This window comes from Podarcis melisellensis (assembly GCF_964234715.1).
Source record: "Podarcis melisellensis genome assembly, chromosome: 7".
NCBI classification, from domain to species: domain Eukaryota; kingdom Metazoa; phylum Chordata; class Lepidosauria; order Squamata; family Lacertidae; genus Podarcis; species Podarcis melisellensis.
The window spans coordinates 87,660,359-87,686,804 of record NC_138539.1 but is presented as its reverse complement, the minus strand read 5'-3'; the positions used below and the strand labels follow the sequence as shown (position 1 = coordinate 87,686,804).

The following is a 26,446-nucleotide window of genomic DNA, read 5'->3' as shown; positions in this document are numbered from 1 at the left end:
CGTCGCCCTCTCAGCCTTTTTTAATGGGGTGGAAGAGAGGGGGGGGGGGCCTCGCCGGTCGGCGCGAGTGCGCGCGCGAGGAGGCGAGTGACAGGAAAGGGGGGGGACGGGGCTTGGCAGCCGCTCCGTCTGTCTGCCTATCCCTCCCTCTGACGGGCGGCGGCGGCGGCGTGAGGATCCGCGCGGGTCCCTCTGAGGGGCTGGAAGGAGCAGCAGCAGCCTCGGGCGCGAGGGGCAGGTGGGTGGGGCCTGAGCGCCACTAAAGCGAGCTGTTCCTCTGTGCCCTCGCCCGGCCCGGGCGGCGGGGCGCTGCCGGCGGCGGCCGCCTCACATCCTGGGGCTCCTTCGCCGCCTCCCTCCTTCCTCCCCCCCCCCCCCCGCCGCCGCCGCCTCACTCTCACTCTCTCCCTCCCTTCCCGGCTACTGTACACAGTCGCGCGCGCCTCTCTCTCTCTCTGCCATGTTAGCCGCTCTCTCTCTTTCTGTCTCCTCCACAGATCTCGCGAGAGCGGCTGGCTGCTGCTGCTGCTGGTGGTGGTGGCGGCTGCGGAGGGGGTTGGCTCGGCGGCGGCGGCGGCGGCAGCAGGAGCAGTAGCGGCGGCGGGAGGCGGAGGAGGCGGCGGCGGAGGCGGCGGCCGGGGGGCGCAGGCGGGCTTCGGGAGGCCCGGCGGCAGCATCATGGCGGACAGAGACAGCGGCAGCGAGCAGGGTGGCGGCGGCGGCGGCGGCGGGGCTCCGGGCCCGGGCGGCGGCGGCGGCGGCGGTGGTAGCGGGCCCGGCGGCGGCGGCGTGGGCCTTCAGCACGAGACGCAGGAGCTGGCCTCCAAGCGGGTGGACATCCAGAACAAGCGCTTCTACCTGGACGTGAAGCAGAACGCCAAGGGCCGCTTCCTGAAGATCGCGGAGGTGGGCGCCGGGGGCAGCAAGAGCCGCCTGACGCTCTCCATGTCGGTGGCGGTGGAGTTCCGCGACTACCTGGGCGACTTCATCGAGCACTACGCGCAGCTGGGCCCCAGCCAGCCTCCGGAGCTGGCGCAGGCCGCGGACGAGCCGCGGAGGGCCCTCAAGAGCGAGTTCCTGGTGCGCGAGAACCGCAAGTACTACATGGATCTGAAGGAGAACCAGCGCGGGCGGTTCCTGCGCATCCGGCAGACGGTCAACCGCGGGCCGGGCCTGGGCTCCACGCAGGGGCAGACCATCGCGCTGCCGGCGCAGGGGCTGATCGAGTTCCGCGACGCCCTGGCCAAGCTGATCGACGACTACGGCGTGGAGGAGGAGCCGGCCGAGCTGCCCGAGGGCACCTCCTTGACGGTGGACAACAAGCGCTTCTTCTTCGACGTGGGCTCCAACAAGTACGGCGTCTTCATGCGGGTGAGCGAGGTCAAGCCCACCTACCGCAACTCCATCACCGTCCCCTACAAGGTGTGGGCCAAGTTCGGGCACACCTTCTGCAAGTACTCGGACGAGATGAAGAAGATCCAGGAGAAGCAGAGGGACAAGCGGGCGGCCGCCGCCGCCGCCACCGCCGCGGCCTCCTCGCCCTCCTCCGGGGGAGCCGAGCAGCCGCCCGAGGCCGAGGGGGGCAGCAGCAGCAGCAGCGTCGCCGCCGCCGCCGCCGCCGGCCCGCCGGGAGCCTTGCTGCAGGCCGAGGAGCCGGAGGAGGATTGATCTCCATCCTTCCTTGCCTCCTTCCTTCTCCTCCTCCTCCTCCTCCTCCCCACTGCCTTCCTCCTCCTCCCCACTTGGCTGCCTCCTCCCTGCCCTGCTGCACAGAGACACTCGTAATAATAATAATGACGACGACAACAACAACAACAAACAACAACATCGCCACACAGAGAGAGAGATACGTTATACTGTAAGCGAGCGAGAGAGAGAAAACCGACATCCCACACACTGAAAATAATACATGCAGTTAAATATACCTGTTGTTCTAACTCCAAGGGGAGCACCACCGACCACCCACCCACCACCAAAACTGACAGCCGAGCAAGCAACTTCTTTCTCTCCACCCCATCGCTGGATTGTTCCTTCCACTCTTGCCCATCGTATAAAACAGTAAGCAGCTGCTAAAAACAAAACAAAAAAACAAAACAAAAAAATTACAAAAAAATTACAAAAAAAGTAATAACATTATATATGATGAACTGTGTTTCCTACTTGATTAAAAATATAAAGAACTGAGTGTTTATTTCCCTAATTAACCAAGAACTTTTGTACACGTTTAAGCTATTATTATTATTATTAAAAAAAAAAGTGTTTGCAAAAATGGTCAAGATTAAAATATTGCTGAATTATATTAAAAAGAGAAAATGTCCTTTTCATGTTGAGCTAACATTTGACTTTAGCACAAAAAGAGATATTTTAGAACACGTAAAATAATATTTTTAGTTTTTCTTCTCATTTTGTTACCAAATTTCAAAACCTTACATGAAGGTTATTATAGTATATTTGACACCCTATATACCTGTGATTAGAGATGTGTATATATATATGAGGGCTAGGCATGCTGTGTGTCTGAGCTTTGTCTAAATGTTATGCAGAAGTCTGTAGAGTTAAAAGGTACGTAGGTTTAATTCATGCAAGGTAAACAATAAGTGCTCTCTTTTATACAATATGCATTGCATCTGGACCTTAAACATATAAAATGGTCAGTGAAACTTCTGTGAACATGAAGAAAAATTATTAAAAAGGCATTTAAATGAAATTTGCTAACTTGTGATTTTTATGGTTTGAACCAAAGTTATTCAAATAGTTAAAAAGAGAAAGAGAGAGAGAGAGAGAGGAAGATGATCTCCCATATTTTTCTGCACCTATTTGGTTTACAACTAAGTAGGTATATTGTCCTTATTGTGTATATGAGATGTACTTGTATTGTTCATAATATATTTTTTTTATGATGTGTACTTAAAGTACTTCACGTGCAGCAATTTCCAGTAAACCTGTTTTTGAATAACAGGCGGTGAAGGTTTTTTGTTTCTTTTCCTGTGTGTGGCCACTAGCACTATCCCTTTAACTTGTTTAAGTCTGAATTGAAACTCCTGTTTTGTGCTAGTGCTAACTAATTTATATAGGCCTGTCATGGAAGTCAATGCAACATGATTATAGAGTAATCCTTCTGAGCCATGGATTTTGAATTTCCTTTAAAAGTGAAAGCCAAGTTGGTGTGCTGTAAAAGAAATTTTAATGTAGCTGTGGTGCTAGTTATTACTGGCTACATACTTTATACATGTAGTAAGGATACCCTGCCCCTCCCCCAACTGTGCAAGTTCCCCAACCCTTCAGTTAAAAGTATGTACTTTGTGTGATTATATCAGAACTGTAGGGTATGAAAACAGTCTGTCAGAACACTAATCTGTCAAGTAGTGTTCTCCAAATTGCAATTGTTTGTAGTAATATACTTTTACAGGTTTTTCTTTTAAAATGTTTGTGTGCTTTTAATTGACTAACTTCTTGCTGCTGTATAGTAAAATATTAATATATTTTTATCATTAAACTGCTGCATGACTATCATCATTGCAAGTGAAAAGAATATGTTATAAATGATGCCTTAAAACAGTAGGAAAAATAGTTGGAATTCTGTAGAAACAGTCAACAATATAAGAATCTGTGTGATTCTTGAGATCTGGAGTGTATTCATTTTCTTAACACCCTGACAAATTTAACAATTTAGATTTAACTGCTGTATGTTGAAGATGCTACCAGTAGGAAAGAGACTTTCTAAGCTTCTCATTGATTGTAAGAGGTTGGGCCTAGGAAAGACAAAGAGATTGTTCAAAGGAAATGTATTTTCTGTTTTCATTAAAGTATAATTCCCTTTTTGGAGATGCACTGTTAAGTGTCAATATAAAATCTGTTTCCGTTGTATCATCCATTTTCCAGTTTAACAATTTTGCTACTGGTGTCCATTGAGCACCAAATGTGCAATAATGTTATAGTGGTTAGAAATTTTTGTTTTGAGAATCACTGGAATTTATTACATTACTTTCTAAGGTGCACTTTTCCATATAGCAAAAATAAGCTTCCATGGTGCGTAATGTGATAACTGAAATGGTTTTTGACTGCATGTAAACATTGACTGGTAAGCCTTCTTTGTTTTAATTGGAGAGTTTGAGCAGTTTAATACTGCATTTGAATGGTGAAAGAATTGCATTCTCCATGCTACAGGTAGTTAGGAAAGTTTTAAATTGCTTAGATTCTGCTATTTGGTTGTCTCGGTTCTACTATTCATTATAGTTTTAAAAGTTGCAATACTGCAGATTGGCAGATTTTTTTTATTTTTTTAGCAATAACTTGTGTAGGTCGGTGTACAGCAAAGTGTCTTTATTCTCTTTGAATTAATATAAACTTTGTTAAAGAGCAAAATCCTTATTCAGTTTTTGGCTGGACATAAACAATTGTCTTCAGAAGAGCTGAAAGTGTTTTGTCTCATGATATGAAACTATATTCCATTTTATCCCACTATTGTCTCTGATAAAGGGTTAGTTTTGCAGGTTCATAGAACAAAACAAGCACCTCTTTAACTAAGAGGCTAAAGTGGAATGCGCATACATATTACAAACAGTGACTCTCTCAAATCACTTTTTACTCTCTGAAAACCTATTGTCTGATTCCAGCCAACATGTAGATTGGTTTAGTCATTGGAATCAATAGAATCAGCATTTTGCCTATTTCCTTTTTCTGAGAATCAAAATGCATGAAAAGGAACTCTACTTGACCCACACATTTGAGAATCTTACCATTGATCTGAGTAGGTCAAGCTGATGTGTGGGTTATGCAGTTGTCCTGGTATGGTCTGCTAATTACCACAGTTTCAGCAGCATTCTGCGTCCTAAGTCTCAACGTTGTGATTTACATGCACACTGTAGATATTGTGCATTGACTTGATTAATAGTCATAATATGTTACGTTGACTATAAATGACCTTGTTTTGGGTTTCACTTTTTCCAGTTGAGGTGCTCAGTTCTTTACCATGGTTGTGCAGCTCACTGTTTACAATGAGCAACAGTGAAAAGACCTTGTCTTAAGGTCAGGGGGTTAAAAAGAGAGAGAGAGAGGTATATTTGACCATATTTGGTGTTCCAAAAAACAGTATGCTCAAATGTGCCAAGCAATCCACCTTTGGAAAACATGCCTTATTTTCCTTAATGTTTTCAGTGTCTTGTAGGAAAGATCCAAGCTCATAATGCTACTTTATATGAAGTGCAAGAAAACTTGAAATCTACTGCAATACAAACATAGTCTGTTTTTGTTTTCCTTTCTAAGCTAAAGCGACACTGTCAAGTAACTTAACATTTAAAACATGACCTCCCTTTCAGGTGATTACAGCATGGCAAATAATGTCCTTACTTTGAGTCCACATGTTTTTTTTTTTAATTGCTCTGTCTGAGAAATTAAATAAACACATTAAAAATTAGACACTGTTGATTCATGCCTCTTTATTGTTTTATGCTGTAAAATGCAGTTTTCAGCCAGAGGGGGAGCTAAAGTAATAAAAATAAAATAATTGAATAGGGAAGAAATTATAGAATTTGACTACCAGAAGAAATGAGCAGGGAATCCAGCATTTACTAAACAAATGATTGAGGGTTGAGGTAAGAATATTTTCAAGTTCAAAGGCAAGCCTTGCATACTGGTGGTGGGAAACCTGTGAAAATGTAAACATTTAACTGAAAAATACTTGACAGTGTCACTTTTTAAAGTATTCTTGCAGGAGTTGCAGCTTGCGCTATGTAGGTCTCTTTGAGAAATACTACAAAACAGAACCACCTTCTCAGAACTTTGTAAAATGTAATAGGCCTGTTTACTGTACAAAGAACTACCATATCAAGCAGCAAAGAAAGGTTAGAGGTGTCGGTCGTAGGCCAATAACTTATTTTGAAAACAATTACATATTTGGCTTTCAAAACAGCACTGAAATCACTTCTTTGATCAGCCATGTCCCTTTTAAGCTGTGCATTCTGTTGTATACTGTAGTTGGCTAACAAACAAATGGGATTTGTATGCACTACTATATATATTCACTAATAGTGTACAATACACACACACACACACAGAGGGAGAGACTAAAAGTATATAATATATATATGCACTACTGAATGTATATATTATTATGGCTGGTAGTTTGCTATTTACATTTTGTTTAAAAGGCACTAACAAATCCTACTTATTCTGCATGGAAAAATATACACCCTACTTCTGATAGGTTGGAAATAATAAATAATTCAAACAATGGTCGGAATACTCACAATGGGGTCACAGTATTTTATAATTGTTTTCCATTAAAATACTATTTTTGGCAGTTTTTATTTAATTTGTTAAATAGCTTTTTACTTTGTACTGGCATACCTAAATAGGTAGATCTTTTTGAAGCCAACTGGTCAGTACATTTGTAATAATAATAAAAAGGCAATGGATCTGTTCTGCTTGTACTCACTTTTAATGTATTGCATGCACTAATGCCCAAGGCTTTATATGTGCCCTGAGAAACTGCAGCCATTGAAATGACAGAACAGGAGATAAATGAGAAATATTAACTGTACATATTGAAATGCTTTTAATGTCCAAGTTGCTTTGTTAATATTCAGTGGCCTGTTTGTGACATCCATTCCAGACATCCAAACAGTTGTTTGAAGCATTGGGAATATGTGTCCCATGTGCTCCTAACCTATCATGTGCCAGTTTCTCCATTTCTAGGTTTCCTTTAGTTAGAGATTCTATGTAATCTTATTCAAAAGGCTAAATAATTATGTTCATAGTACGGGTTGTATGCCCGCTTAAAAGCCTTGTTTGAAGGTTATCATAAACCATAGCCTGATTTAGATGCGCTAGCAAACTCTGGCTAGAAGAAACCTGGAAACAGAGAAAGGAATTGGTATGTGGTAAGATGAGGAACACAGGTGGCGCTGTGGGTTAAAGCCTCAGCACCTAGGACTTGCTGATCGAAAGGTCGGCGGTTCGAATCCCTGCTGCGGGGTGCGCTCCCGCTGCTCGGTCCCAGCGCCTGCCAACCTAGCAGTTCGAAAGCACCTCCGGGTGCAAGTAGATAAATAGGGACCGCTTACCAGCGGGAAGGTAAACGGCGTTTCCGTGTGCGGCTCTGGCTCGCCAGAGCAGCGATGTCACGCTGGCCACGTGACCCGGAAGTGTCTCCGGACAGCGCTGGCCCCTGGCCTCTTAAGTGAGATGGGCGCACAACCCCAGAGTCTGTCAAGACTGGCCCGTACGGGCAGGGGTACCTTTACCTTTACCTTAAGATGAGGAACAGGTGAGCACATTCCTAATTCTCCAAACCTTTTCTCTATGCTATAGAGGCCTTCCTGAATTGGGCAAGTAGCAATGAATTGGAGTCCAATTTTTATTGCTGACCATTTTTTTCTTCAAAGCTTTTTCTAGGCTGTTATTCTGTGCACACTTGCCTAGGAGTAAGACGCACTGAACATAGTGGGGCTTGTTTCCAAGTAAGCACACATAGGATTGCAGTGTTAAACACAGATTTGATCCTTTATTTATTTTTAATCAAGATTTAACCATCACTTAAGAATTCTTGATCAAAGACAACACTTGTCAAAGTGTTGATTTTCATGTTGTGAATTACTTAGCAACAGGCATTGTGTTCAGAGGAGCGATTCATGTCTAACCGGCTTAAAATTATGAAGGCTGAAAGTGAAAAATTCTGGCATTGATATGTACAATGCGTAAAATATGCTTCATATGAGTAATAGAATGCGCTTGGCCCATGCATACCTTGATTTCAAACTTAAAACAATTTGATTGGAGAATCCAGAGGGCTATTGCTTTAGAGGTCTGCCCAGATGTTGGGCAATGGGGACTTCGGCTTTGCTTCCCCGTGAACTGCAGACCCTGAGACACATTCCAAGGAACAAATTACTCTGAAACTCATGCCAGTTTCTAAAGATGTTCACCATGTAGTACAGAGAGCTGCTGTTCAATAAAGTTGAGCATTCCTGTAGCCATTTAGACCTAGTTATGTGGTTTAGATGCTGATCTTTGCCATGAGCTTCATTGAAAGGACTGCAAGTTTTGTATATTACAAATTCTACCTTCTTGCTTTTACAAAGTTCATCAGTCATTTTAGCTGCCTGCAACCTTGGCCTCTTAAACAAGAATTTGTCTTCTACAAATTTTAAAGCTTGTTTTAATGTTAGCATCTCTTACCTGGTCATTCTTCTAAAGCGTTGAAGAGGCAGTATAAAGGTGACCTCTGAATACAGTAATTCCTTTAAAAATAACCGCAGATGTATGGGGGTATCTTGCAAACCATTTGAAGAGTTTTTAAAATGGCCCCCCAAGAATCCAGTGTTGTTCATAAAGTTTCTAGTACTTTTCAGTATGTGCTGTTGTACAATACAAAGTTTTATCCCATTTTGCAAAGACTGAAACTAATATTTGCTGTAAGGGGATGGGGCTGATTCTTGGCCTTTAGGTACGTTGCTAAACCATATGTAGATTACCTGACTACGGGTAACAGACAGAATCTGTTCATTTCAGTTTTTGAAGACGAATGCATTTTGTTGTGTTTTTGACTCAATAAACTGCCCTGTTAGTTTTGCAAAACATTGAGGCTTTTTAGTGCAACTATGTTCCTTGGGTAGTATTTAGCAAAGTTTTGCTCAGGATAGACCCATTGTAATTCATGAACATGTCTATGGCAGGCCCACTAATTTCAGTGGGTCTACTCCTGAGTTAAACTTAGTTGAATCTCCCCCTTTATTTTACATTGTGAAAACAAGTCTAAAGGAGTTTAAGTGTGGCTTGAGTAGTGGCCACAGAAATGTGTGTCCCTTCCCAGTTTGTTCCTTCCCAGTGTATCTTCTGTTATCAAAAGATAGGTAGGATCAAATATTTTGGTAACGTGTACCACATATGCCATATCTCATACGGCTTTTCATTTCTCCACATATAACAACTGTAGTGGTTAGCTTTGATGCTAATTTTAAACACATTGAATGTGGAGCTGCCCTTGACGATGGCATGGAAGCTGCAGCTTGTGCAAAGTGCTGTTGTTTACCCCTTGGTGAATATTTGGAAGATGGGTACATGTTATACTAGTCCTGCGACAATTGTACTGATTATGGTTGCTTCCAGACCCACAGAAAAGTGCTGGTGCTTTATTTTTCATAGGCCTTCTCATCTGGCAACCCAAGTATCTTCAGACTTCCTTGGCCTGTAGAGAGACCATCACACTGTCTTTGCTCGGGAAATCAGTCTCCGCCCTGTGCAAACGTCAGGCTTTTTGCTAGAGTTGCCCGTGTTTAGATCTTCTAGATCAGGGGTTGTCAACCTGGTCCCTACCGCCCACTAGTGGGTGTTTCAGGATTCTAGGTGGGCGGTAGGGGGTTCTACGGCAGAAGCTGAATGCTCCTTCCATTGAGCACTGGTGGGAGGTAAGGAAAGTTTACCATCAAGAAAGATGCATTAGTGGGCAGTAGGTATAAAAAGGTTGACTTCCCCTGCTCTAGAGGGTGTTTATCCTTTCAGAAAAAGTTGGAACTTTGTTTCAGGTTTTATTTGGCAAAACTGACTGAGTTTCTTTGCTAATTAAAAAAAAAAGCTGCTCTGTTTAACTTCTTTTAAAGATAAAGTTTGCTTATATATTACTGAATGCTGGAAAAGCAGCATATAAATGCTTTAAATAAATAGTTTTGCTGTTGAAATGTTGCTTTATTAGGTTAGCATATATTTATTTTTCATTAGAAGTTGCTGTTTAACATTCACTCTAGAAGCACACGTTTTTTCCATTAAGTTCCTCCCACAAAACAGCCTCCTTTGAGAGGTAAACTTTATAACAATGGCATTTATAATTTTGTTTAAGTAGATGAAAAGTTGCAATTTTTCTAACAACCCAAAGGGTTTTTTGTAACAAACATCCTTAATGGCATCTGTTTCTGAGAGCTTGTGTGTTGGTACCATATTTAATTTGAATATGAATAATTAGCTTGTTGAGGGAGGATCTAAAGTAACTTCAAGCATATATGCAAATTGCTCTTTTGTCAGACTTGGAAACAGCAGAAGGAAGCATCAAGTGAAAGTATAATTTTATGTGTATCCCTGTTAACTGAACTATATAGAGTTCAGATGGATCAATGGCCTTGCTTAGACTATCGTGGGCCTTTATCAATAACTGCTATATAACTAAAGCTGATTTTGTCTTATTGTAATTACTGTAATGATTTGGAACAAATGTTTCAAGAAAAATAGTCAACCTAACCTGGGTTGTCGATTGGGTTGTAATTTGGCTATCTTGAATTTCAGACCTTCATATTTTTAGGCTCAGGTCATAAGGATATTCAAATTTGAGTTTTGTTTTCATATTTCCAGGCTCCTTAAGGAACCAATAACTCTGCCCAATTTTCACCCAAAAATCCACCTTGTGGATTTGTAAGTCAGGCAAACAACCATTGATTTCCCTATAGAGGTGGCTTGAGATTCTTGGAGCTTCTTGTATTTGCTGGACACCAGAGGTACTGAATGCAGAGGATATTTATACTGGTGAACTTACGGTACTCAAGGATTTGCCTTCGATTGACCAACGTTGTCCATTCTAAAATAGTGTGCTGAATGCAAATCAAATTATGTTTCTTCCTATATACATAAAAATCTAAGGCTGCCATTCTATGGCCCTCATTGGAGGGTTGCAGTACCACGTCACAGTCCTGGATTTGAAGGAAGTCAGGGGAGAGGAGCAAAAGGGAAGGCATGTTGCACAACACCAGGGGCCACGGCATGGGAGTAAGAATGGAGAGACACTGACAAGGGGAAAGTATGAGTAAAGCAGGGATGGAGGAAACAGTGGCGGAAGCTTGTGTGAAGTCCCTTTCATGCAATGCAATATCTGAGGGCTCTGCATCATTGGAGGGAAAACTAAGAGGGGGGAAACAGCCAGGGCTTGGCAGAGGGCTTGGTGAGGCTGAGAGTGGCAGTTTACAACAAGGTCTGAGTACAGTGAGAAGGGAGTTTGGAAAGGCTCTGTTATGTTAACTTTTGGTGTTAGCGCCTGTGTTGTACCTATCTCTACTCTTTCTCCTTGTTAAACTTTTTATTTAAAACAGCAACAGCAACCCCTCAGTCTCCCTCCTCCCCTGCTTTATTCAAACTTCTGACTGTTCTTTGAGTACAGGGAGAAAGAAAACAAGGGCTGTTTTAAAATTCTCCCTTTTCCACTCCTCAACTGCCTCATGTGAGAGAGATAAAGGATGTGGAGCCCTCAAACATTCCATGGTACCTTCCCACCATTGTATTTCACCTCCTGGTACACTGTGCTGTCTTCAGGAGGAAGTACCAGAGTCTATGTAGTACTTCAGAAGATATTTTATTAGCAAGCAAACATATGCAGGCAACTCCTCGCTTACACAGGGGTTATGTTCTGGGCTCCTGCACAGATGAGTGAAATTGTGTAAAGTGGGGAGCACTCTCTAAACCCCCTCTCTGCCGCTCTCCAATCCATACCAAAAATACTGTATCCAAAAATATTGACATCTAGAATTGAAGCTCTGGGGCCAGCAGGACGCTAGAGGATTGTGGGAAAGCAAAGGAGGCTTTGCTCCCCTACACAAAGCCCTGCTGCACCTCCAGTCTCTTCGGTGTGTCCTCTGTCCTCACTGATGCTCTCTTTGGGTCTCCTTGCAAGCCATGAGGACTCTCCAGCTCTCTCCCGCCATTACTGGTTTTGAATTGAATTATCTAATCATTTCCTGGCACCACACATATGTGCAGTTGAGCACAAGTAGAACAAGTGTGAGTGGGGAGTCGCCTGTATGTACAACATCCATCAGCTGAACTTAACATGCTCTAACTGAATCAGCTGACTGACAGCCTTGCTCTTAGGATTCTATTCATCTTACAGGATCATTTATCAGCATGAGGTGTGCAGGCAAAGGAAGCTGCAGAATTGGGAGAGAGGAGGAGGCATGAAAGTGAGAAAGGTCTGTGTGCAAGAGAGAACTGAAAAAAGGATGAGGGTGAAAGTGTTGTGTATGTGCAAAGGGAGCAGGAGAGCACAACTGGAGAGGTGGCGGCATGTCGGACTAACATTGGGGGCAGGATCAATGTTAGGAGGAGCAGAACTGAGCTATCTGCGACACAATAGATGGAAATGGGTGTTCTTTGTGTGCAAGGGAGAGTTGAGAAAGGTAAGGAGGGTGGAAGAAAAAAGGGAGTGAAGGTAAAAATGGAATGGGGTTGAAGAAGAAAGCAGGGAGATGAAAGGGTCTGAGGAATAGGAGGGGTTGGTAGCTTCTTAGTTGGGTAGAATGTGCAAAGGGTACGGCATCGTTGCCATGTGTGAGAGGAGGAAGATGCAGGAGGTGGCTTTGAGGGTGGTTTGTGTGCGGGGGGGTGGTGGTTACACAAAAGGAGGGGCAGTGTAGAGGTGAAGCTGAAAACAGGTGCATAGTAGGACTGCGGAACAAGAGAAGTGCTTTCAGAAATGGGCTTGGGAAGGCAAAAGTGAACTTAGTTGCATGGCGTGGGAGGGGAAAGCTTTTAGAGGTTTATGGGGGAATGGCCATGCAGAGAGAGCAGGGGCACAGACCCTAAATATTTTTGTCAGTAGGTATTAATATGTTAGTTTAGCCTAGGCTTGATAGATTTATGCAACTCTTCTTAAAATGAGTTTTGTGTTTTTGTCAGTTGCTGCTTTAGGGGCGATCTTTCCAAGTTTACTAACTGCAAAAGTCCTACAATCTCTGGTCATAAAAGCTTCAAACTGAATTGCATAGTAACTTGTAGAATACAGTGGTACCTTGGGTTAAGTACTTAATGCGTTCCAGAGGTCCGTTCTTAACCTAAAACTGTTCTTAACCTGAAGCACCACTTTAGCTAATGGGGGCCTCCTGCTGCTGCCGCGCCGCCGGAGCAAGATTTCTGTTCTTATCCTGAAGCAAAGTTCTTAACTTGAAGCACTATTTCTGGGTTAGCGGAGTCTGTAACCTGAAGCGTATTTAACCCGAGGTACCACTGTAGTTGGATATTTCAGTTTGTGTGTGTTACTTAGCATATCACGTCTGTAGACTGCAAGACTCTGGGCAAAGTCTTGGTTTGCTTTTGCTGTTATACAATTTCTGATGATATTATATAGTGCTTAGATTGATGAGCTTTAGCAGTACAAAGTATGAAAATTCTGTTCTTTAAAGAATTGAGAAAATTTGTATATCAGTACAAAATCAAGGAGTAGCTACCTCTTTGAGAAAAAATTAGTCAAGAACGGTGGAGTAAGAGCAGTTTTTTTGCTTGGTTTTTAAATGCTTTGAGGTTCAGGAATGCCGTATTTTTCTGACCATTTCTATGCCCACCTAAAAACATGGTTTAAATTTCCCTCCTTTTGGAATCTTAGATTATGTAAAAAAATTCAACATTATTGCAGCAGGTTCCTCTTCTGTGGTTTGGTGAATTACAAGGTTCCAAAACATATATTTCTTAAATGTCAGGTTTTGAAAGAAACAATTATTCATAGGTGTGTTTCACTGATAATATAATTTTTATAGTCTCATCCTATGTTTTTTGGAAGTAAGCCCCACCCCACTGAGCTTGATGAAAATAACTTCCTATTTTTCCTAGTAATGGTGCTAAGAAGCAGTGAAATTTTTGAATACTAGACCCCAGGTATTTAAGAGGAGGAAGTTATTGTGCCAATTCAAAAGTCCAATTGTGCATGGAAGTTTAGATGAACAGCAAGAATGCAGCCCCCCACCCTGTTTATGCACATTCAGTATGTGTGTGGCTGCGCATACGTGCATTGTGCCAAATGGCAAAAAATGCTCCTAAAAGAGTCCAGAAAGGTGTGAAAACTGTACCTATCAATCCCACAAACCCTTGCGCCAACTGTTGAGACCTGTGCAGAGTTGGAGTTTGAGCAAGGAGGTTTGGAGGGAGCAGTTGTGGTGGAGTTTGACGGAATTTAACATCTGGTAAGTGCTGCTGGTTTTTTAAGGTGTTTTCAAGGATTTCCAGAGGTTTAGAGGTTTCTTCAGGCTTTGCCAATGGTGTTTCAAATATACACAGTTTCACAGATATGCGTGGTGCCTCGGAACATAACGCCCATAAATGGGGGGTTGCCCATACTACTAATGTTTCTGTAAGTGTCCATCATCTTGTATCTGGAGGTATATGGAATCAGAACTTAAAAGGCAGATTTTTCCTGTCCAAGTACAGTATATTCATTACTTTAACTTGCGAGGCTGGCAAAAGAAGGGAATCTAGAAGAGAAAATGCTCAGAGAAGGGAAAATGTCCTTTAATGGGAAGCTGGTGAGCTTCCTTGGAAAGAAAAGAAAATGTTTGGGATGGCGGCTTGCATTACTTTTAAAAGCAATCAATAAGATACATGCAAATTCCACTATAAATGCTATGAAGATGCTAACAAGTAGTTCAAAGATAAGCCATTATTTCCAAGGAAATAAAACTTCACCATAGACATGGCCTTTGAAGGATGTGGGACAGAGCAGGCCTTTTTAGACATCCATGTATGTATATAGTAGGGAAAGAAGCTGCCAGCACCTTCTTGGCCTTCCATTAGTGCTAAGATCATATGGATTCCTCTGACTTCCTTTCAGTTGGATCAATTTGGAAATGAGACTACATTTATTCTAATTTCTGGTGACAAATCAGGATGTCCATCAATTGTGTTGATATTCTTGGTTACATGGTAGGCTGTGTAGTTTCTATAGTAGGGAAATATCAAGGCTGCTTTGACCAATTTTGTAACAGCTTGCTTTTGAGTGGGGCGAATTTACTACTCCTGGCATTGTGCACAAGAAACAACTGTTTAAGTCAGTCTGCAAAAAAGAATGAGCATGGTGCACTTGTCAGATTACTAGTGTACATGTTTGGTGTTGTTTTCTTTTTTAACCAAGATTAGTGTCATGAAACTACCAGCTGGCATTACAGAGCTAAATCAGGTGGTACTCAAATCCTTGCACTGAGGCAGAATCCAGAGTACTCCAGAAACAGTTATGAACTGAGAACGGGACTGTGGAAGTGAGGACTTGTATTGTGCCCATAGATCTCTGGTGTGAGGGGATAACTTTTGTAGTTTAAGGTTAATTAACTTTCTGACACTCTGATCCCAAATGCTGGCATTGCCACGACTTGTTTTTGGCACGCAATAGAAAGAAGGCTAAGGTTTTTATATATTATAACCGTCTGCCTCTGGTGCTGCAGAAACATCTTGGCAATGTCTGTATAATACCCTGTGTTGCAGAAGTTGTGATGTAGTCCCACACTCAGTATGGCAGAGGTAAGGTTTATGTTTTTAACATAGCAGTTTGAACCATAGTGTAGCTCACAGTGTAGGCATTTATCGGGACCAGGCAGAATAACTTTTGGTTCTCCTTTTTGGAAATGTGCCATTACCAGCCAGCTTCAGTCTCCTGCCAGCAGCATCCAGGAGCTCTGCCTTTGGGGGCAAATCTTAGGAAATGTTTAGTTGGGTTGGGGGCAGGGCCTGCACACAAGCTTAATGGCAGCTTCATGCCAACTCTCCTCAAGTCATGAGACAATAAGCACAATGGGTGATGGCTTTTGCAGTATGAAAACAAAAAGTAAAGTAAATAGAGTTTGGAGACAGATGCTTCAAACTGCTGGCTCATGCCTTGAAAAAGCCCAGAAGCTTAGTAACAGGCATTAGGAAAAGTGTGTTATGAAGCTAAGACAGAGGAGGTACCAAATTCTGTGCTGCCCTCTACTCCTTGGACAATGCTTAGGTGCATAAATACATAGATGCATCAATACATAAATGCTTCTTTGTTGAGGGTACACCTCAGAGTTCTGTCAGGTGAGCACAGAAAGTTCTTGAACCAGCCTATAACAGAAATGGAAGTCAATGAAGATGTAAAATGATGAAAGAACAGAAATTGCCTGGGTTTGAATGGTTTCAGTGGGGGGCTTCTATGAGACCTTCTGAGCTGAGCTGACCTCATGGCTGAACAAGCTGCTCAATAAGATTCTTGAGTGGGCTACCATACCAGACATGGGTAAGCAATCTAAAATTGTGGTTCTCTTGAAGCCTAGTCAGTGGCCCTTGTGGCCTTTTACCATCCCATAGCACTGATAAACCAAGATGACAAATTGCTATCAGCAGTGATGGTCCTCAAACTGAATGTTTTCATCAGTGACTATATTTCCCCTGTTACAGATAGGTAGCCGTGTTGGTCTGCCATAGTCAAAACAAAATAAAAAAATTCCTTCCAGTAGCACCTTAAAGACCAACTAAGTTAGTTCTTGGTATGAGCTTTCGTGTGCATGCACACTTCTTCAGATACCTGAAGAAGTGTGCATGCACACGATATCTGAAGAAGTGTGCATGCACACGAAAGCTCATACCAAGAACTAACTTAGTTGGTCTTTAAGGTGCTACTGGAAGGAATTTTTTTATTTTATATTTCCCCTGATGAAACTTGTTTTATCCCTAGGTAGAATATAGCAGACTCCATCAGAATGGTGCTGAATGTGGTTATACAGAATCCCAGCAGTACTGTTCTCAGTGGATATCATTAAGGTATTAGATCGTATTGAATGGACAAGGGGGTTTGGCGAAAAATGTATCTGTTCAATCCAACAGCTCTATTCAGTCACAACTGCAACAATTCGAATGAATGGGCCTGTCTTCCCTGGTGTAAATCCCCATAGGGCACTAAGCAGGGGTACCCCCTGTCACCCCTATTGTTTGCCTTGTTGACTGAGGTTTAGCCAAATCAGCAAAGGTGCCTGTGACAATGGAGGTTTAGTGTTGGCGAAATTAATTGGTTACAACAATTGAAGCAAATAGTTCACATTTTTAGAGGGTCAAAGGTTGCCCCATGGGTACCCTTACCCTTTCCTGATTTGCTTTGTGCAGCATGGGGAACCCATTCCTGAATGTATAGTAAAGGTTTGGAAGCACTGGGCCGGGTTTCTGCCCCCCACCCAGCCATCCCCTATTATCATTTTCCTACTTCATCCTGCATTCTGGAATAGGGATAAAGATATGCATTATAGAGGATGGGAAGCCACTCTATTTTGAGTTCAGGATATCATATAGATTTTGAGTAGAATCTCAGAAATATAATCTCTGATCTGATGCCGGCTCTTCTGTCAATAGATAGTGCAGAATTTATTTAATGGTACATAAGGCTCTGGTGTCTGCCCTTGTGGAAATAGTGAAACACTGGAAGGCAGCAGCAGGGTTCATTGTGGCTGGACAGGATCTGGGAGATGGTTTGCGCTCTCTCTCTCTCTTTCTCCCCCCATCCCTCCCTCCCTCCTAACTTAGATGAGTGTGCTGTAGTTTTCTATGCCTTCCTCCATGCAAATTAGATTTGCTGTAGTGTTTCTCTAAGGAAGGCAGTTAGCCATGTTTTGCCAACTACTGTCAGGGCTGTAGATCTTCAACAAAGCAATAACTTGCCAGTGAAGTTAACTCATTATTCAAGGAAAGAAGCACAGCTCGGGCCTAGCATTCTCAGAAACTCTTTCTAGGAAGTCTTGCCCTGATGAAGCTGTTGTGAGGATGGAAGGTGAGCCTTCCCAGTTCTCAGTAGGACTCCTCCTCTTCTGGGTCTTTCCCACACTGTCTCAGGTGGTTTCTGTGCGCAAGCATCCTCTGCTCTGCCCATTTCATTGAATTCTAGGAGAGTTCTAGGAGACTAGGGAGGAGAGAAGCTGGTTGCAGCAGGAGGGGGGGACTCCCTGGATTCTTCAGCAGCCTGTCTCAACTTTGTCTCTTGACCACCCTCCCCTCCGGCTTCTGCTTCAGTCTCAGAGTGCAAACTGCTCTCTGCCGTAGCCTCTTCCTGTTCACTAAAGCCTGCCGCCTCTTCTGCAGCTGATGCCTCCTTCCAGTCTGCTGCTTCTCCCTGTGACCACTCATTGTCACTCCACCACTAATTTCCTAGGCTTGGTTCTCCAGGGGGTTCCCCAACTGATGCCTCCTACCACTCCTTTGCATCCAGCCAGTCCATGGCAGCTACTAAGTGTGTTGTAAAGTCTTGTATCTTATCTGCATGGCACTTAAGCTTTTGACTTTGTAGTACTGCTCTTTATGTTACAATGATGTGTACTAGTTTGTGTGATCAAGCTTATAGTTCCCTGTTTTAGTCATGAATAGATAGTTTTCAAACATTCTTGTTATTTCAGAGACTGCCTTCGAACTTGGCCCCATACAATAGCCAGATGGGTGGGGTATAAATAATAATATTGTTATTCTTATATAGGCAGACAGTGCAGATGCTTAAGAAAGGTGTAATGTGCTGATGATGGTAACCTCTCAGCAGGATTTTAGCTAACTGGAGCTTCCAGCCCATCGTCAAGGGCAGTCTCAAATAGAGTGCAAACCATCTCAGGTTTACCAGCATATGGACCACCATGGCCAGATTATCCCTGTTGAGCAATGACCATAGCTGGTATACCAGCCAAACCTGGTAGAAGATACTTTCAGCTACTGAAGCCACATGAGTCTCTAGTGGCAAAGATGAATCAACTACGAGGCTGCTCCTTCAAAAGGTTTGTGACCCTATCCTGAACAGGCAAATAGGCAATTTCCTGGATCCAGGAGCAACTCACACACAATTCCTCCATCTTGCCAGGATTTAATCTCAGTCTTTTGACCCTCTCCCAGCCTACCACTTCATCCAGATACTGGCTCAGGAATTGCATGCCCACTCCTGATTCAGATACTATAGAGTACTAGAACTGAGTGTTTCCAACATACTGAAAGATTTGATGCTCTAAATCCCCTAATAACCATGCCATAAGGCTTCATATAGATGTTATATATGGGGACTAACAACTAGTCGCCCAGTGCTGCTCTTCAGAACTGGTCCTGCAAATAGGAGTGGAACCACTGAAAAAGAGTGCCTCTGATCCAGGAAGATACCATGGTTGATAATATGAAAAGCTGCTAGGAGATCAAGTGTAGCAGAGTCACACTCCCCCAGACCATTTCTCAATAAATGTGATCCAGCTGGGTGACCAGGACTGATTTGATGCCAAAGCTAGGTTGGAAACAGATTGGCAAGGGTCAAGATAATCAGTTGCCTCCAAGAGTGCCTGTTGTTGATCCACCACTACCTTCTCAAGCAATTTCCACAGGACGGGGATATTTGTGATCAGACAGAAGTCATATACTGTTGGATCCAGGGTTGAGTGGATCTGCTTCTTTGAAGTGGCCACGCTACTGCATTCTTCAGGGCAGTAGGCACCAGTCCCTCATTTAACAGCACATTAGCACACCCTGAACCTATAAGGTAGCTCCACTTAAGCAAGATGGGCAAGAGTTGCGAGGTTAAGTTGTTGGACACATTGTCACCAGGCTGCTGTAACAGAAACTGATCCCACAACACTTGCTCAGTTGGTGCATTACACATCTCAGCAACTAAAATAAGAGAAGCATCAAGGTTGCTACAGATGCAAGCAACTTTCTTCACGTGCCTTAGAAATAATTCTCAGCAGGTTACAAAGGACTTTATTGCTCCATCCATAGGGGCAGATAGTAGCCCCCTGGCTGCTCTGCAAAGCTCAGCTGGATGACTGGATACATGGGGATGTAGTGGAAGCAAAATAAGCCGCATTTGCTTTCCTTGCTGCCATTGCAATAGGTGCAACTATGTGCTCTCACTCAAGTTTGATCAACTTCAGATCATTCATGTCTTGTGCCATTTCCTCTCTAGCCATCTTCTGGATCATTTTATTTGGTGAAGTTCCCCAGAATACCAGGGAGGCTGCTCAGAAGCGACCATGTCAATAGCTCATCACAAATCCTCATTTCAGGGGGGTACTAGGTCATGGACAGGATCACCAGTTCTGTCTACAGTAGTACGTCAGGTTAAGAATTAAATTCGTTCCGGAGGTCTGTTCTTAACCTGAAACTGTTCTTAACCTGAAGCACTACTTTAGCTAATGGGGCCTCCTGCTGCTGTCATGCTGCCGGAGCACGGTTTCTGTTCTCATCCCGAAGCAAAGTTCTTAACCCGAGGTACTATTTCTGGGTTAGCGGAGTCTGTAACCTGAAGCGTCTGTAACCCGAGGTACCACTGTACAGGAAAAGTCCACTAAAACATAGCTACAACTCCCATCAGCCCCAACTAGCAGGCTGTAGTCAAGCAGCATGGAGAGGCTAATCCTGCTTCATATTATTCAGGAATTCTCAGATGCCATACATTTTCAGGAACAAACTATGTGATTAGGTCTTTTAGCCATGCAGGGAGGGATACCAGAAGTTCACCAGGAGGTGGTCTGGCCATGGCAACAGGGTGGTTTGGAACCCCCGCCACAGTTTTCCAATCAGCCATCACATTGCCTGGAGCAATGACTAATTTGGGGTTGAGACCTGCCCTGTGTGTTGGGTTGCTTTAGTCCTGAATTTATGCACAATTGAATTAAACTACAGTTTAGGGGCTCAGATTTTTGGGGGGTGGAGGCTAAATTTAAAAGACAATAATTAAGATTATTAGTTTTTATAGAATCATAGAATCTTAGGGTTTCACCAACATTTGGAAAAAAATGTCCAATGTTTTGGGATGCATGTGGCTTGTATTTTGCACGGACCTCTGAGAAGGTGCACTGCATCAGTTTTGCATTCTGTACATGAAAGCACATCTCACTCTGTATGAGTCGGGGCAGGTTTTCCTCTCCCTGCAGCAATCTTTCCAATTGCAGCACTTTCCTCCTGTGAGGTAAAAGTAACAACTACCATTAACTTATATGGAAGCAAGTAAAGGGACTCACACCTTCTCGCATCCCCAGTTACTGACAATCCACCCTCCTTCTGTGAACAGCGGTCCTATTCTGTGTTGTATTTCTTGGCCACTAGAGTGTGGTAGAATGTTGTAGACTGGCCTTCATATGGTTCCGGAGGTTCTTTAGCAAACTATTTATGGGCTGGAAGGAGCCGTCATCTCTTAGCTCAGTTTTCAGGGGCACAATAGCTTCCCAGATGAGAGACGGATGAATCCCTACGATGCTTCTAGATATAGAGGTCTTGTTGTTATTATTTGTAATAATATTTTATTGAAATAATTTCAATTATAAATAAATTAAGTGATATGGAGGAGGGAAGGGGGGAAGTGAGAAAAAAAGAACAAAGATGTGTAAAATATATATATACAAAAATTCAGTGTAATATACTCCCATACATTCTTATATGAAGTGATATAGTGTTATGATCCTAATACACATATAGATATTAATAGCCTACTACATTCCGTATAAACTCATTCCAAATGTTGTCATATTTACCCAAGCAAAGCCTATTTCTCTAAGCAGCTCATAAGTTGTGAGTGATGTCATACTGTCAATCCATTGATTAAAGGGTATCGTAACTTGATTCTTCCAATTCATCTGTATCAATCTCTTGGCCACAATTAGGGTGCGTAGAATCCATTTTCGTTGTCCCATTGTTAATTTCCATACCATAGACTTATAGTTCAAAATAATGTTCTCTGAAAGTTTTAAACTTTTCTGCACAATCATAGTTACACACTCCAGTACTTTCTCCCAAAACTTAGTAAGTACAGAACACTGTACAAACATACAAACACTTTCCCACTGTCTGGGTAGTATTGGAAGCTCCAATACTTTATTCCAATCATTTCTTAAAGTCTGCATATTGGAACTTATTTATTGCCAATACATATTTCTAAAAAGTAATCACTGGCTTTTTAGTTTTCAATGAGTCATCCAATTGCTCCAGTATCTCTTGGAAGCTGAGAGGGCTGCCAGACCAAACTCCCTTGTTAAGAGATGTTGTAATGGAATATATTGCCATTGGGCTGCCTCTGATAGATGATATTTTTGTCTTAAAATAGCATAGGTATAAAATTAATCTTCCTCATCTATCAGTTGGTCCAAAGTCAACACACCTGCTTCCATCCAATTTTTCCATGTTGCCGTATTTTTTGCAATTTTTAGAGTAGGGTTTCCCCACAAAGTAAGTTTGGCATGTGAGAATGGATCAATATCCCCCCCCCCCAATATATTTTATATCCTTCTGACTTAGTTGTTGCTGGAGTCAGCTGATATTTCAAATATTTTGATCCTAGTATTGTCCAACCAACCAAAGGTGCTGTATATGTATATATAGGGTTGCCTATGTTGGAAAATTAAGACCCAACAGTAGGTTTCCAATATTTAACATTTAATGGTAAATAAGCAAAATGATATAATTCCAAATTCAGAATTTATAACTGCATTCTCTGCAAGAATGTTCTCGGTGTTGTTGAGCCTCAAAGACGTTTCCTAAACAGGGAGTTTTATCTTTTGAAGGTATGATCCAGATATAAAAACTAGAAGTCCTCTCAGAATATAAATAAATCTGGCAATAATATTCATTTTGATAACATTCACCTTTCCCCAAAGGGTAGGGTTCAGCCACTCCCACCTATCAATATCTGAAGAAACCTTTTTTATTAATTTATTTATATTAACTGTGACTAACCATTATATATCTTTTGGTATTAACATAACCAGATATTTAATAGACTTGGAACTAATCCAGAATTGATATACCTTGAATGAATGTGTAATCAGATTTTTGACCTATTGGCATCAATTCCAGTTTGGACCAATTAACAGAATAACCAGATATTTTACCAAAAACATCAAGATGGGAATACTAGTCTGAGGTTCTCAAATAAACAAAAGAATATCATCTGCAAATAAAACTAATTTGAATTCAACTGAATTATGAGTTGTATGTGAATACATTTTATGTATATAACATGGACAGAATTAGGCTTCTTTAAAGAAAAGCATTATTTATTTATTAAGTTTCATATTTATTTCTTATATATCATAATAAAAGTGAATTTTCAAAATCATAACTGGACATTCTGGAATTGGGGCAGAAAGAAATTGTCTCTGTCTCAAGCATCATTCAGAATGATTAGGTTCTCTTGAAGATGTCTGGAAAATTTAGGTGTGCAGAGTCCCACTACCCACTATGAGCAGACGGCTTCTGGTTTGAGGCAATTACCAGTACTTTCCCAAAAGAATTCAGGCATGGTAACCTTTATCAGATCCTCTCATCTCTCTAGCAGTTTTAAAGAATAAGAATATGAACATTTTTTCTACTCCACATAAACCAATATTTACCAGTAATCTTATGTTTCTATTTTTGTTTTTTTGGCAGACGTTTACCAGTAAATATCGGTTTATTCCTGAAACCAGAAGCCCTAAACATATCTTTGTTTATAAGGTCAGTCTTCATTTCCTGTTTCTGTCCTCCCCCATTGACTTACAAATTCTATCGCCTTCAAGGTAATGACAAGCTTGTCATATTCTGTCTTCTGTTGTACTTGCAGCACTTTTCAAATAAGTGAACTTTGCTAGTCTGTATGAACCTAAATCACAAGTGGGATTTTAGCTAGCGAGTCCCGTCAACAAAAGTCCACAAAAGGATTTCCACTAATGCAACAGGACTTCCCCCCTCCCCCTGCACTCCCCCAAATTTGCTGGGGGGGGGGGGACAGGAGAACCCCTAGAATGGTTTGCAGAAATGCTTGCAATGGCAAAGCTATATGCTTAGCACCACATTGAATTCCTCCTTTAAACTTTTAGGAAGTATTTTTAAACATAGAAAATTTACACGGGGATAACTTTAGTAAAGAAGCCTGGCACATATTTTACAGAAATTTAATTGTTTCCATGCACATGTTTTAGATCTTTATAACTGAGAGCTTGCGCGAGAACCAGTTTCTTCTTCAGCAACGGACGTAGAATATGGAAGCATGTCTAGATTTTTGGAGGAAAATGTAAAAATCAAACATCAGACTGAAAACAAGTTAGAAGTATGTTGTAAATTCCAGAATACAGACTTAAAGTCTCTTTTCCAAAATGAAATTCTTTTAAAAATAAAAGTAGGATTTTAACACTAGCCAGCATTGTACAACCTTCTGCTATGACTTGAAACTGAGGATCAGAGATTATCTTCAGCACTTACAAATTGCAAAGCAAAAATACTATTACAATATTAGCCTTTCCTATATAAGCAAATCCTTCGTAATTTCAAATGGGAAAGAAGATTATATTAATGGTGTATATCAGTCTTGGTTTTTTACTGTCAATATTGTAATTTTAAAACACTGTCAATATCTAATTGTTTAATGTGAATAGTCCACGTAAAATCATTTCAAGGTACTTCACATTTCCACGCTCTGCCATCAGTATTATTACTGTATGAGTATTTTAAAGAAACAAGGTAGCTCTGTGTATAATTCTTAAACTTTTCTCATGGGGCTAAATAATAATAATATATATTTTAAGACATGGAATTCCAAAGCACACATTTGCTAAAGCTCAGCAGTTGTCTCATATCTTAAAAATGGAGTGGTTGTTAACAAGCCAATTTGAAATTGTATATGAAGTAATGAAATAGCAAATATTTAAATATTTTTGATAATTAGAGGCCATCAGAAAAACAGTTAAAAAAATAAGTTCTCATGCAATACACACACACATAGAGAGAAACCCCTTCTATACTTCTATGCTTCTTCCATTACTCCAGTAGCAGGTAGTTAAAATCAGCTTGCAACGTTCCTCTGGCCTGGCATGTCCCTATTTTTCCTGTTTTTGGAAACCCTTGATTTATAGCAAATCTTGCACAAAAGTGGCACTTTAGCATTCTGTACACAGCTCAAGCATTTCATCTTGTTTACTGGTACATCAGAACAAGGGAGGAGGACAATAAACCCTGCGTTGTTATTATTATTAGTAGTAGTAGTAGTAAATTACATTTCTACACCTCCCCTCATCCAAAGACCACAGGGAGGTTTACAGTGTAAAAACAGCATTAGTTATGCCTAGGGTTGCCATACGTCCAGAACTTCCTGGACATAGCCGGTTGGTATTCAGCCCTCGCAAACAGCGTCCGGATGAAAATCGCTGAAATGTCTGGGAAAATCCGGACGTATGGCAGCCATGTCAGTAGTGTAGATTTCATTAAAAATAGCTAAAGAACTTGTTTTATTGTGATTTCACAACTGTGGGCAACCCCCCCCCCAAAAAAAACTTTGCCTGAAAAAGCTCAACAACTGTCCAGATTTTCACTTTTTGAAATATGACAATCCTAGTTATGCGTGAAACTGAAGGACCTTTCTTATACATTTCAGATGAATGGCAAAGAATTCAATTGACATCTCTGGAAACAGCATTAGTTCCCGGAAGCACTTTCTTCACACGATTATGTACCTGCATACATAAACCTGGAATTCCAATATCTCATTATTACGCTGAGCATTAAAGGCAGATGGATGATCACTTGGTCCTCTAACATATTTTAGGGTGCTGTTAAATTTACTGTAACCTGAGCCCCGCTTTCCAGCCCTAAGAGCCACTCCTCCACCCAGCCTTGTATGAAGGTACATGTCATTGTGAAGAGAGGCCAGTTCAGCCATCTCTGGAATTTCAGCTGATGGGGAGAGTGCAGCCATGATCACAGTTTATGCTAACTATTCTCCATATAGTTGAGCACCTCGTACATGATTGCATGGAAGGATTTAGCAGTGCAAAGCCGTCTTTTCCTTTTTTTTTCTTTTCAGAAGATGAGGACAAAACCTGTAGCGTATTTTTTCTACATGTGAGTTTTCTGAAAAGACCAGGGGGAAAAAATCTCTCAAGAAAGACTAGAATTATATCTCTCAAGTCTCTGCATTATTATTTTTTGCTAGTTAATCTTTATTAGATGTACTCCGATCTCTGCATTATTATTATTATTATTTGGCTAGTTACTCTTTATTAGATGTACCAATATCCATTGGTGGTCATGTTTTTCTGTAACGTTTTAATTATCATACAAGCATACACTGTAAGAGTACACACTTATTAGAAGATTGGAATGTTGAACTAGGCAAAAATATTTGCTTTTATTTATGTAAGTGGCTGCTATCCTGTTTTTATTATTCCTGGCTACCATCTCATAACTGTTGTATTTTGATCTAATGGGCAATGTCGGGCAATGTTCAGACATTCTGTGGTTTATGTATTTGTGTAATTGTATGTATGTAACTACTAACTCTAGATTGTAACTAAGAAACATGTTCGTTTCATTTATTCAGAATAGTATATTTCCTGTCTAAAAATATTTTCAATTATATGAGAAAAGGAATTTATTTTTTTTAAAGATTTGTCCTGCAAGGTCTGGTTGCTCTGCTTTTTAAAAATACTGTCAGGGCCGCTATCTAGTTTCACTTGATAGACCAAAGTTACCATTGACACTGTCTTGCAATGCTGAACAAATTTATATCCTTTGCACTTTAAATGAATATAAGATAAGGAAAATCAAAGTGTCAATTGTATATACATTCACTGTACAGTAGAATGTATATCTTTAGTCAGTCTGACTCTGTTTATAAAGGGGGTATTTTCCTTTGTTGTTGGAAGAGGAGTACTTGAGCAATGTATTTGCTAGTCAATATAAAGTGTTTACATGTAATTACTTAATAAATTATTTGATTTAA

General features: G+C 41.5%; 1 protein-coding gene and 1 long non-coding RNA gene across 4 annotated transcripts; one reads left to right on the top strand and one right to left on the bottom strand.

Annotated features, from left to right (window-relative positions):
• Nucleotides 1–26,446, top strand: PURA (purine rich element binding protein A). 3 transcript variants are annotated; one of them, XR_014170074.1, is made up of 4 exons: nt 1–238; nt 498–2,058; nt 23,122–23,187; nt 25,100–26,446. XR_014170074.1 is itself a non-coding variant. In XM_081917858.1 (2 exons), exons 1-2 carry the CDS (start codon nt 24–26, stop codon nt 1,666–1,668), a joined length of 1,386 nt encoding a protein of 461 aa, XP_081773984.1. In that variant the 5' UTR covers nt 1–23; the 3' UTR covers nt 1,669–2,707. The 3 variants fall into 3 exon arrangements, 1 of the variants encoding a protein (XP_081773984.1); XR_014170073.1 differs by lacking the exon at nt 23,122–23,187; XM_081917858.1 differs by lacking the exons at nt 23,122–23,187; nt 25,100–26,446 and having other exon boundaries at nt 498–2,707.
• Nucleotides 3,625–8,454, bottom strand: LOC309373624. The gene is made up of 2 exons (XR_014170105.1): nt 7,276–8,454; nt 3,625–6,905 (listed from the first exon to the last, which is right to left on the bottom strand). It is a non-coding gene; the product is annotated as an uncharacterized lncRNA (long non-coding RNA).